Source organism: Natator depressus, chromosome 15 (genome assembly GCF_965152275.1).
Source record: "Natator depressus isolate rNatDep1 chromosome 15, rNatDep2.hap1, whole genome shotgun sequence".
Classification (NCBI taxonomy): domain Eukaryota; kingdom Metazoa; phylum Chordata; order Testudines; family Cheloniidae; genus Natator; species Natator depressus.
In genome coordinates this window covers 11,362,628-11,375,294 of record NC_134248.1, presented here as the reverse complement: position 1 = coordinate 11,375,294, position 12,667 = coordinate 11,362,628, and the positions used below count along the sequence as shown (strand labels likewise).

The following is a 12,667-nucleotide window of genomic DNA, read 5'->3' as shown; positions in this document are numbered from 1 at the left end:
TTCCCTTGTGCCCCCACCTGGTGTGCCATGGCATCTCATTAGACTTTGCTCTGTCAAATTGCAGGGCCTAAATCTGCTCTGGCACCCCAGAAAAACTGGAGATAAAAGGAAAAAAGAAATGTGTACAAGTCAGACAGGTGGAAAAGACTATTTTGCTTTCCTGGTAATGTGAGGGCTTTTGAGTCCCTCATAGACTCCCTGATTCGACTGGAAGTTCATAAAGCTTTGAGTGAACTTAGTTGTGTGGGATAAGAAGCACAGCTCATACCCTGATATAACAGGAGGCAGGATTGGGACAATTTGAGTTTTGTTTCCACAGATGCTCCCCAGCCCTGCAGGTCCTGGATCAGTTTGAGGGTAAGGAGTTGCCTCTTGTGTAGGTGGCTATGAAGCTTTACTTTGTCTCATGGGATGAGCTAAAATAAATCAATTTGATTTAACAACGGTTTCACCCTCTGCAAACAGCTATGGCTAAATTCTACCCTTGGATCCCTATATGTACTTCCCATCAGCTTTAGTCTGGGCAGAATTTTGCCCCTAAAATCTTTTTTGAAGACTCATAAGAGACAGAGGGCCTGATCTTACAGCCTTAGTCAAAACTTCCACAGACTTCAGTGAAAGTGCTGCCAGAAATAAGACCTTAGAATCTGGCTCAGCAAGAGTCTGTGCCCACAGTAAAACATAAAGCATTTAAACAGAGTAAACATTTCAGCTAGTGGGAACCAGTACTTACACAGCTTCCTTCACCAGTGATGTCAAAGTCCTTTAAAGGTGGGTGAGTACTAATATACCCATTTTACAAGTGATGAAACTGAAGCCCCAGGAAGCTTAACTTGACCAAGATCATGTGGAGAACCAGTAGAATATACACTTGCTTGATGCCCAGTCACCCATTAGCCATTAGGCCATGTAGCCTTCTGGTGCAAAAATACTTTTCACTCTTTTAGCGGCTTTCATGTGATGATTTTAAAACATTTTATAAGCACTGATCTTCTCAACATCCCTCTAAGGCAGGAAATCATGATTATCTACCCCGATTTTTCTAGAAAGTGAAAATGAAGCACAGAGGAGAGAGTGGAGTGCCGAAGGTCTTGCACAAGGTCTGTGGCACAGCCAGAAATAGAACCTTGTATTCAGTCTTGTGCCTTAACCACAAGCCCATCCTTCCTCCCTAGACCTTTTTAGAGACTTTCTGCCATTCAGAAGGGCTGAATATTTTAGCTAATTGTTTTTTCATTTGTCTAAAATAGGAAACAACAGTCTGTCAATCTAGGCACTTATATGGTTACTCTCATCACAGTATCTGAGTGCCTCCTACGTATTTAAAAATAGAAACAACTATTTTAAACCTATTGTCTGAAATTGCTACCAAAGGTTGCATTATTTTGATAGAATGCCTGCAATGGAACCAACACTAACAGTATTTTTCAGGGAGTTTTCACCTCTTATTCTGCTGTGAACATTTCTCCAGAAAGCTAGGACCAGAGCCACAGATTCTAAATGATGTGGGATTAAATAAAGAAAAGCAGAGAAGCTACAGGAATTGATGTCCTTGAGGTGAAAGCATAGCCTGTATGTTAGTGAGTGCCACTACGTTTAGTGACACCGTTTGGGATCTCCTGCTTACTATGGCAAGCTCAGAGGAACCCAAATTAGGAAATAAGGGTGTACCTTGGTAGTTACAGGTGAATAGGGAGCTCTTCATTGGCCATCTCCCCCTGTGTAAATTTATAAAAGAGAGAAATTCCCCTTCAGATCCAGACTAAAGAGGGCAGGATTAGGAGCCTTGGGAAAACCAAAGATGTCATGAATATAGAGGCCAAGGATCCAGATTGGTAGAGATTGGAAGAAATCACACATGAGTGTGTAAAATTGGGCCTGTGACCCATCCTGTAGGTGAAAATAGGGAAGCTGCATTTGTGAGACAAATGATTTTTTTCTCCCTCTTTGAGCTGTTAGAGTAAGGTAAATATTTTTGGTAATAACAAGCTATTGTAGCTATAAACACCTTCATCAACTCCAGCAGCTCAGGTTTGTTTCCAATATACAAATTAATTGTACATGATTAAGCTCAGGATCTTGTCTAAAAGGTGCCAACCTGGGTCTATCTCTACCACATTGGGCAGACATGTTCTTTCACTGATTTCAAGGCTGTAGGAAGAAGCTGAGACAGGCAAACACATGCACCCCACTTTCAATAGTACAGATGAACCCTACCAGGTTTCCTGCCAACTCTTCTGCAAAAATATTTTTATTTCTACTTTGCAAGTATCCTTCCCTCAGATACCACAGCACTGCTGTATCAGACCTGAATAGAATAACATCCACCTTTCTTCACTCTAGAATATTTTTCTTCAAACCCCCGCTTCCATGGCACTACTCCTGTGGGACCCTTCTGTGGCTATCATCACACAGATACCAATCAATCCACTAGACCAGCAAAAACCATCTAATGGCGTTGTTTTATAACATGCGTTGTCACACAGGAAATCAAAAAGAAAAGGAGGACTTGTGGCACCTTAGAGACTAACCAATTTATTTGACCATAAGCTTTTGTGAGCTACAGCTCACTTCATCGGATGCATTCAGTGGAAAACCTGATGAAGTGAGCTGTAGCTCACGAAAGCTTATGGTCAAATAAATTGGTTAGTCTCTAAGGTGCCACAAGTCCTCCTGTTCTTTTTGCGAATACAGACTAACACGGCTGCTACTCTGAAACAGGAAATCAAGTTTACCTAACTCCCTCCCTGGGTGCCTAGTGGCACAGGGGGATTCATTGCTGAAGGTGGGAAGGGGAAGGCCCTGCCATTACCATAGTATCTTTTGCAGACAGATCAGCGAGCGCCACTGCTGGACTCCCAAGAACACTCTCTCCAGCCCTCTTGGAACATGAATCTTGCATAATATACAAAGTTTGGATGGAGGGGTTGAAACGAGACTACCTTAAAGGGGGGCAAGTTCACTTCAGGCTCTGCCTCTCTCTCCATCTCTGAATGGTGTGTGTATTCCTTGGAGTGTCTGTGGGCCTGGGGATGAGTGTCCCCGAAGAGACTGCAGCAGAGGGTGAGAGTGTTGTGAGGGGGGCCGCAGAGCAGAAGCGCACCCCCTGCCCTGAGGCAGTGAGCCGAAGGAGTTGCACCGGCTCCACGACGCCTGTGTGCGCGCAACAGCGAGGGAAGGGTTAAGTGCGATTTAACTCCGGCTATAACTGGTTCCTGGGCGCCCCTCGCCGATCCCAGAGTCGTGCAAAACCCTCGGACGCCAGTGAAAGCCCAGGTGGCCGGAGCTTGCCTGAGAGCGGCTATGTCACTGTTTATATGACTGAATCCTGGAGACTCCCAGACCCAGGGGTCGGGAGCGGCAGACCCTGCGGTGCCCGCTCCCCTCCGCCACGCTCTCTGCTGCGGCTGTTTTTCTCTCTCTCTCGCAGCCTGCCGAGGCTCTGGAGAGGAGGAGCCTTCGCTGCAGCGAGTGCAGGGAGCTCCAGCCGGGGCTGTTTACCACAAGAGAAAACAACAAGGGCAGATCTGCCAGCTGCAGAGCCGGGGCCGGGGCCGAGGCGAAAGCGGAGCGAGATCGCCGAGACTTCCCCGGCTAATTGTTCTTCAGCCTTTGCTTGGGCACGGGCTGGACCGAGGATGCTGGACTGGGGGCAAGCTTTGCTTCTCAGCACCGCGCTGCTGACTGCAGCGTCCGCCGCCGAAGGTGAGCGCTAAAGCCCCGAGAACCCCCCGGTGCCACACGCACGTGCCCACCTCCCGAGAGCTCGCCGCGCGGGGGGGCCGGCGAAGGAGCCCGCATTGCCCTGGTATGGGGGGGGTGTCTTATTCCGTATGATTTCGGAGAGAGGGACTCCGAGCTCCATCTTTGTTACCAGGAACAAAGACAAATCTCAGCCTCCTGAAAATCCCCCTTTCTCTGCCAGGGGATGACATTGGTAGGGAAGCATCTTCCCCTCCCCTTTCCCTGTGAAGCCCCTTCACGGGGGTGCTGGACCCAGGGCGCGGCTGCTCTCCCTGGCCCGAAGTTGTAATAACAACCAAATCTGTGGTTTCCACTTTCAGCACCCCACTGTCCCTGCGCCCGGAGAGAGGTCACGTCTCTTTTACCCTTTATTCGCAGCAGTGGTAGGGGCCTCGAGAGGGTCATTCCCCCAGTCCCCTGCACTCCAGGGGACTGGACTTATTGTATACGCCCGTTTGAAGACCAGAGGAGCTGGTTGCCCAAACCTCCCCTCCTGGGCGGTTTGCGGAGTCTGAAATCGCGTGGAAGCAGCAGCCCCTGTCAGTGGCTTGGCGGCGCTGACAGCCCTTCTGCTGCCCCCTTTTAGAATCTAGTTTGCTCGCCCCTGTTTAACTCGGAAATGTCATGGCGGCAGGGAGGCTGTTCGGTGCTTTGATGTTTTAGAGCTGCGTTGAGGGCAGGGGCGAGGAGACCGACGCAGCGTGGGGGCGAGCACAAGGGGGGGCTGCTGTTGGTTACAAAGTGTGCGGGCGGTTTCAGGGCCTGTGGGGCTCTCTCGTCCTCTCCAGAGTGTGTCCGTGGCAATGGAGTTTCCTACCGGGGCAACCAACAGTTCGCCGCGGGCGGTGTCCCCTGCTTGAACTGGCTGGCGGTGCAGAGAAACGCCACCTCCGCGCCGCTTGCAGGTAGGTGCGCTCGGCTCCTGTTCGGCGGTGGTTGGGTTTTATTGCAAGGGCGGGGGCGGCAAACAGCTGGTCGGTTGTGTTATTGTCGCACACACACGCACCCCCCGCAGCTCCCCGCTCCTGTGCGTGCTGGGGAGGGGGGCCTCCCGCACCGGGGGGGAGGGGGTCCAAGCCCAGCCCCTGCAGCGCCGTAACTGTCTTTCCCGGCCCCCAGTCTCCGAGGATCACAGCAGCTGCCGGAACCCCGACGGCGACGCGGCCCCCTGGTGCTACGTGAGCGGCGCGGCCGGGACCCCGGAGCGGAGCCTCTGCGCCATCGCCCCCTGCCCAGGTGAGCGGGGTTCCGCCCGGCCGCCCCCAGCTCCCGTGGCGCCGGGCTGCCCGCGCGCTTCTCCGGGCTGGCGCGAGCCCCGCTCCCCCAGTCGGGGGTCCCCACCCGCTGCAGGGCCACGTGCCCGCTGCTCTCCCCGCCTGGGGTCAGCGGGGCCCGGGCACGTGCGCGGGGGGGGAGCGCCTCGGGGGAAAAACGAGGGGGCGCAGTTGCCAGTCCCCACCCCTGCTGCAGCGGGATTGGCTGCTCTGTTGCCGAGCTTCTAGGGGCTTCCCATTGGTCTCCTGTTTTGGGGTGATGTCATCCCAGTGGCGAGAGGTCAGCGTGTAAACAATTTAGCCCCGCCCCCTGCACGTGGAGTGAGCCAGCCTCCCCCTTTCCTTCCAAGGCACCCTCCGTGACGTCATCCCGGCCCTTCCCAGGTGTGGGTCTGCCCCTTGGGCTGTGTCTCGAGCCCCAGAGAGGGCCTCTGCGCAGCCCCCTCCCCACCAGCCCCTGGTCCCACGTGGTCCTGCCCTAAGGTCACTGCAGGGAAAGGCCATGTCAGGCTGGGCAGCTCAGCTGTTGACAAACCAGAGGGAGCCAAGAGCAGCAGAATGTCAGGGCTCAGGCACCAGCTTGTGGCGAGCTTCCCAAACAGCTGGGGCACCCCGGAAAGCACAGGGGGCTGGAAGCAAAGATTAAACAAGTAAAGCTACCCAGAATGGACACCAGGGGATTGATAGGGGCATGGGCTAACCACCTACAGGTATGGAGAGGAATTGTCTGATGGGAGAATAATTAGGATTAACAGGAAGAAATTAAGAAAGGGAAGAACTAGAATACCAGGAAAATCTTCCTGACAGAGGTATTAGAGTGGAGAATAATCTTGTGAGAGACCTACTGTTTAGGACTATTTCAGCGACAATGTTTGAACATGCACAATATGGAACACATCTGCACTGATCCTGTGTGAACTATCTGCTTGTTTGCTCTCCTCTCTCATGTCTGAGAGTCACCCATCTTTCATTCCAAAATTTGTTTTGGTTAAAAAACTGTTCCCAGAGAGTAGTCATCAGTGATTCACAGTCAAGCTGGAAGGGCTTATCGAGTGGGGTCCTGCTGGGATTGATTCTGGGTCCGGTCCTGTTCAATAGCTTCATACGTTATTTAGATAATAGTATAGAGGCTACACTTATAAAGTTTACAGACAATATCAAGCTGGGAGGATTGCAGGTGCTTTGGAGGATTTCCAGGAGACCCCATGCATGTCTTTCTACCCACCCTTTTGTTCTACAGGAGAGCATATCTCTCCTTGAATGTAGTCCCCCACCCCAGGTAGGAATCAGAATTCTTGCCTCCCTCAGTCTTCTCAATCCTCCTACCCTTGGACTGCTTCTCATTAAGGACAAAGCAGAGCAGATGTTCCCTGTTTATGGCTCTTTATTTAAAAGTCCTAGGACTGGGGAACTGCCTGGGATTGGGAGCCAATATGCTGAGCAATTAGTGCAGTTGCCAGGGATTCAGCCATTTTGTCAGATTAAACCCACCTTCCCTGCTGTGGTATGTCTGCCCGGGGAGGGGCTGTCCCAGTGCTTTCTCTTCCCCAGAAATAGCCCCTGCCAGACCCTGTGCTCTTTTTTTCTGAAAGACACTGTGTGAAGTAACATCCCGCTGCAGAGGGACCCTTATTTCCTGGTGGTCTCCTGCCTGTTACTAACCCAACCCTCCGCCCTCATCACATAATAGTTTTTTTCTAAAAGATATGCTATAGTTCAAAGAGAAATTAATTCAAGGAAGTCCTATGGTCTGTGTTATATGGGAGGTCAGTCTGGATGATCACAGACTCTGTGGAGGTATTGAACCAAAATGCTCCAAGGAAAAATGCCTAGAGGAAGGAACATTGCCATCATATGTGTGGGAGGAGCATTCTGAAAAGATGCTCTGGAGGGTGGCTTTCAGTCATGGCAGCATATTGAGTGTGGGGTCTCCTCTAAAAAGGTAGTTTTTCTTGTCTAGGGTTAGCCCAGACAGGGAGTAGAAGCGTATCCTGCTGGTATGGCCTTTGTTACTCCAGAGTGGTCATATGAAATGGAATATGAAGATTAGTGAGCCACATGGATGATGCTTTGCTAGGATGTGAAAGGTTTATATTGCTAGTGCCCTGAGGTGACACCCCCTTTAGCTTTTGTCAGGAATATGAAAGGTGAGCTAGATGGTGGACCCAGAGTGAGTGCTCCCCCTCTTCCCTTCCCCATCATGTTCAGTTCACTCTTTCACAAGGGCTGTTTGGTAGCAAGCTGTAAACGATAAGAGAGTGGTGATGGACTTAAATTCTTTCATAAACCAGTCCCACGCAGGCCTTTCCTGCTCAAGAATGTTGAGGCAGGAGGGAAATAGAACAACAGCGGGAGCTCCTACAAGAGTTCAGTATGGGGATATTGATCAGCTTGGTCATTTCTGTTCAGTGTGTTTGTTTGTTTTTCTCTGTATATTGAGCTATAAATGGATTTACCTGGTGGCCCTTTGATTAATGCTCTGGGTTCTGTTCTCACCTCTGTTCTCTTACTCCTGTTTTGGTGCTTTGCTCTGCCAGTTGCCTAGATTGCCCTTGACCTTTAGCAGCAGTTGAACTGAAAAGTGTATGTGTGTTTTCTCCCATCTGTGTGGAGGCACTGTAATATCTAAGGGGCAGTGGGAGTATTTGTCAGTCTAAGATGAGGAAGGTCCCAGGGTTCTGGGTCTGAGATGGGTTTGTGCCCCATTCACAAGATAGGTGTTGCTATGAAACTTTGGTGACACACTTTAATATTTTAATGTATTTTTTTCCCCAGCAGGTGCTACCTCCTCCACAAAGACTCTGGTCCCTACAGTTGCGGCTGAGGTTTCTCAGGGGATAGACCAGGTATTTGAACCAGCTAATACTTTACCAGCCCGGAGCGAGGCAGCTGCTGTGCAGCCCGTCATTGGGATCAGTCAGAGAGTCCGGATGAACTCCAAGGAAAAGAAGGACTTAGGGACATTAGGTATGACCTCCAGGAACACTCTCTAGATTCCTCAGTGGGACTACAACAGGATGTTTCTTTTCTGAATCCTAAAGCCACTGCTGTATATAGAGGCTGAGGTACTGCCTTGTTCCTAATTTTGTCGCTTCTGCTCCTTCTCCATAGGCTCTGTGATGGCCTTTATCATGATGGTGATAATCATTGCCATTGGAGCTGGCATTGTTGTGGGCTACATCTACAAAAGGTAAGTAGTCTCTGGATCAAGAGTTTGCATTGTGGCTGTGATATAGGCCTATAAAAGTCAGGAAATTCTGAGCTGCTATAGAGAACACCTAAGTCCCAGTTCATGCAGGACTCTGGGAAGTGTAGGCTCTTATACATTAGTGGTGGTGCTGCTGTGAGATCTGGTCTTGTCATAGCCTTGATGGAACTCATTTGAACACAGAGGTATTAGGTCCCTTAGTAAACCCCCCCATCCTCCAGGGCCAGGGGAGCCCACTCCCCTTGAAGTATAGCCTCTAGGATGCTGCACAGTATAGTTTTATATGTCTTGAGTGATGGAGCTTTCACCACTTGCCTTGTGAAACTTTTCAGAAACAAGACTTATTAATCTCTGGAATTTCATTCCATTATTGCAATTCAGAGGCCCTTGGCAGGGCTGCAGTTATGTAGACACATTGGCCAGTCTGCCTATGATTCCCCAATATGGACCTGCCAGCACATCTGAGTGTCATAAGCACCTGATCATGGGTGGGGCTGAGCACTGGCTACTCTGTTAAATCAGTGGGAGTTGAGTACCTCATAGGATTAGGCCCTAACACAGTGAGACAGGGACGGTAATAACAGCTGTATTTAAAAACAAACACCTAAACCACAGTAACCTGCCCTTTGTTCTGTGTCTTCCCTCGGCTGAGCCCACTCTTCCCCTTCCTACTCATGGCAGTCTAAGCCATCTGTCCCTTTGCTGTTTATACCTTCATCTATTTGAAAACAGGGTAGAATCATAATTCTTTCCCTTTCCTAAATTAGTCCTTTGAATTGCATGGCCTAGTTAGCCTGACAGCTGCACATACTCAACTCCCATTCAGTTCAGTCAGAGTTACATGTGCACCTGACAGGCTGATCAGGCCTGCAGTTTGTCTATAGCATTCCAGACAGGCATCCTAGAGCCACAGAGCGATCATCACATCCCTGCTTTAGGGCTTAACTCTTGTAGCTCTAGCTGCCAACCTCTCCTAGTGAAGCAGAATGAGTCCCTCCCAGGCTGAGCCAAGTCCTCAAATAAGATGTATCAGCAAGCTTGGACAGCAGAGCCTCGATCAGTGTTACATACGGTTAAAGCATGAATCTAGCACTTTCTCATGAGTATGATTCAGGGTGCCAGTGAAGGTAGATAGAGAGGACTGGCAGGGGTGGAGGGAAGAAAGAACATTAGACTGCACTAGAACTGTCTGGCAGTAAACCCTGGAAGCTGTTCTAGCCCCTTGAGTGGGAGCTGACTACTGCAGGGCTCAAGCAGAGTACAGTCTGAGATGTAATTTCTGATCCACCAGACTTCCATTGAACTGTGGCCTGGCTCTGCCAGGACTGTCTTTGCTGTGAGAAGATTTGGATTTTGGGGAGGCTTGACTCTGAGTAGCTCCTCCCTTAATTCAAAATAGCCCAAGTTCAAGCTTAAGGCAGGGTCAGCACTGGATGCTTCAGTTTTTTCCCTTTTCAGCCAGCCATGTTCAGGTGCATTTGCTTCCCAGTTAGAGTTACATTTTGCATGTAGCACTTGTTTTTAAAAACAACAGCAACAAAAACCGGGTTTGTTTCTCATTAACTAAAGCACTTGTTACCTTCGCTATAGAGTTCAATAACACCTGTCACTCATTTTTTAAAAAAAGCCACTTTTGGCACCAGACGTTGAAGACTTGTCACCTTCCTTGCTGTCATGTGAAGGGTCAGGTAGTTTGGAGAAGCAAGTCTCTTTGGAACACAGCAGGCACATAAGCTCATTACACACCTACTCTGAGCAGTGCCATTAACTCAGTTTGCTTTCTGGAAGATATTCAGTGCCTAAAGAGTGTCTTTACCTCTCCTCACCTGTGCAAGTGCCAGCTGCCACCCAGAGCTCTTGCATCCTTTCCTACCATTCACAGTTAATGGCTTCTCTAAACATTGGCGGCTCCTGCTTTGACTCAGAAGTCATGCATGTTACAGGGACTCAAGACAAAGCCATAAACTAAAATCCAGTTTGCTGCCACATGTGTTGTTTCCCTATCTACTGTCTGGGCCTTGAGTCCAGTGACAGGTGGGAGGGGCCTGGCTTTAACCTCCATGACATTGTAATACTAGATGAACCAGTCAGAAGCAAGGACTGTTGGAAATCTCACCCCCACCCCCACCAGCTCTGTTTGCCTGGGTGCTTTCAGCACTGTAGTTGGGAGTTTGGGGAAAAACCCAGCACCTCACATTCATGTTGAAGGCCTGATTTTTTGTTGGAGCAGTAGCCTCTTCCCTTCTGCTGCAGTGCCTTTAGGCCAGTGCCCACTTGTAGGGCATGACCTTACTGCAGTAGCACTCAGAGCACCTGTTCTGGTTTTCTTTCTAGGGGCAAAGACTTGAAGGAGCAGCATGAGCAGAAGGTTTATGAGCGAGAAATGCAGCGCATCACCCTTCCACTTTCTGCCTTCACTAACCAGGCCTGTGAGCTTGTGGATGAAAACACGATAGTGGTGCACACCAACCAGACCCCTGTAGAGGAGGCCCATGATGGCAATGCACCTCTCATGGGCCAGGCAGGTACTCCTGGTGCCTGAAGAGCTAGGGCCAGGAGGGCACAGGTTGAAACGATTGAGGCGAAGACCCTAGTCTCTTGTTTTGGGAGCGAGGGTTCATTTGTATTTTTTTGTTGATGAATTCCAGCAAGCAACAGGACTTGGAGATGCACTGAAATGGCAGCTGTTCAGTGTAGTCCAGTACAGTGACGTTTCATTGTGTGGCTAGCAGGACTTGTTTCACTTGGGGACTGGTGCAGTTGCAGCCTCAGGCAACTCCTCTCATCTCCAGGGATTACTGCAGCAGGGGAGGGGGAGTGGTTTCCCAAGCTGGCACTGTGCCACGCTGGCCTAGCCACCCATATTTCAGAGTGGGAACTCTCTGCATCCTTTTTTCTGTTCTCTTCCCTTTTGAACAGTGCAGCATCACTTGCATTTGAGCCTGTGATCTGACACTGCATCAGTAGCACTGGGACTGGTGGGAGCTTTATCACAGGGTTATATAGAGACTTGGAATGTAGTTTTACATTTTATTTTAGAAGGAAAAAAGCTTGAGAAAAAGCTGTCCTGTGCAAATTTCTTTTAGAGAGAAGGGCAGGCGTCAACTGAGAACCATCACTATGTGCAAGTGAAGAGCTTGGCTTCAGCTGGGAGACAGAAGGTTTTGGTTGAAGGGGAGGGAGATGTTTAGCCCCAATGCATTGCTTAAGAGATCTTAAGATGCTCATAAAGCAAAGTCTTCCAGTGCCCAGGACACATTCCCACTCTCCTTGGCTGGTACAACGGGGGCCTGGTTCCAAAGCAGCTACATAGGCTGTCTGCTAGGGCAGGAGAGGAGCAGAAGTATTTCAAAAGTGGAGGGAAAGTAGAAAACCCCTCAGTCAGCTTCAGGGAGAGTGGCCACGTACTCTGTGCTGCTTAAAGGGATAGTAGCCATTTCTGAATTCCTTTCAGACTTCCCCCAGGAATATGTATTTCCAGCAAACAAGAGTTTAAGCCAGTCCTAGGGTGAAGGCAACTGGAGAGCACTTGAGCGAAGGACAAGCCAGCTGCCCTGCTGCAGGCACATCAAGGCCTTGTGCATCCTGTTCTGTGTCCCTTGCACACGCTGCAGGGGCTGTTTATCTAAACTGACCCCTTCAGATGAAGGTTTTAGGGCAGGTGTGTCAGCAAGAACCACTTGTTTCTCAGAGTGAGGTAGTTCATCATCTGTGTAGGACTAATTCAGAGAAGTGCACATCCCCCTCTCTGAGTAGGGTTCAAGCCATCCAAATAAGCTTTTCTACCCATCTACTTTAAAGGGGACTCACTGAGCAGAGATTAAGTGTTGATGTTTATAGGGGTCAGAAAAGGGATTTTTTTTTAAAGTCTTTGAATACCATTTCTTTGTAAATATTTTAAATACCTCATTATAATAAAAAAGATACAGACTATGCTGCCTTGTATTAAAAGCTTAAAAAGGAAAATAAAAAGGTTCTGTGGAAACCTGTGTGGGCTCCAGTTGAAGTAGCAGCTCACACTGAGGAAATATGACCAGCTCAGCCTGCCTTTCTGAACACATTTCAGCTCCTTCAGGGTATTTAGCTGCACCAGCAGGCTAACAGCATTACTCAAACCTGAGAAAGGCCCCCCTACCCTAAACTGCAAAGCAGTGAAAGGAGGGAATAAGCAAGACCAGCGTAGTTCACCCTTGGCTCTATTTAGAGCTACAGCCCCATCCAAGACACACACAAAGCCACAATCTCCTCAGCAATTCAGAGCAGAACATGTCTTCACCTATAGCTAACACCATGGGATGTTGACTCTGGACATGCTGGCCAAGTCTAGCAGCAGAGTGGAGCGGAGCATTCCTAAAAAAGCAGCTGTCTAGTCACCAGCCCAGAACAAGCTACTGTGACGAAGCAGGCTGGGCCTGGGGAGAGATGATCTAATTATTCCTTT

The 12,667-nt window shown here is 49.5% G+C and overlaps 1 protein-coding gene across 5 annotated transcripts; it reads left to right on the top strand.

Moving 5' to 3' along the window:
• The first annotated feature begins 2,901 nt into the window (after nucleotides 1–2,901).
• PIK3IP1 (phosphoinositide-3-kinase interacting protein 1) lies at nucleotides 2,902–12,198 on the top strand. 5 transcript variants are annotated; one of them, XM_074972498.1, is made up of 6 exons: nucleotides 2,931–3,705; nucleotides 4,533–4,649; nucleotides 4,864–4,980; nucleotides 7,797–7,985; nucleotides 8,130–8,208; nucleotides 10,561–12,198. In XM_074972498.1, the coding sequence occupies exons 1-6, from the start codon at nucleotides 3,318–3,320 to the stop codon at nucleotides 10,766–10,768; spliced, it is 1,098 nt and encodes a 365-aa protein (XP_074828599.1). In that variant the 5' UTR covers nucleotides 2,931–3,317; the 3' UTR covers nucleotides 10,769–12,198. The 5 variants fall into 5 exon arrangements, with proteins under 5 accessions (XP_074828602.1, XP_074828599.1, XP_074828598.1 ...); XM_074972497.1 differs by having other exon boundaries at nucleotides 2,933–3,705; nucleotides 7,794–7,985; nucleotides 10,561–12,197; XM_074972501.1 differs by lacking the exon at nucleotides 10,561–12,198 and having other exon boundaries at nucleotides 2,902–3,705; nucleotides 7,794–7,985; nucleotides 8,130–8,212.
• The last annotated feature ends 469 nt before the right edge of the window (nucleotides 12,199–12,667 follow it).

Coding starts and splice junctions, on each gene's coding strand:
- PIK3IP1 (XM_074972497.1), top strand. CDS start 3,318: ATGACTGAATCCTGGAGACTCCCAGACCCAGGGGTCGGGAGCGGCAGA. Junction 4,981..7,793: donor CGCCATCGCCCCCTGCCCAG/GTGAGCGGGGTT, acceptor TTTTTTCCCCAG/CAGGTGCTACCTCCTCCACA. Junction 8,209..10,560: donor GTGGGCTACATCTACAAAAG/GTAAGTAGTCTC, acceptor TTTTCTTTCTAG/GGGCAAAGACTTGAAGGAGC.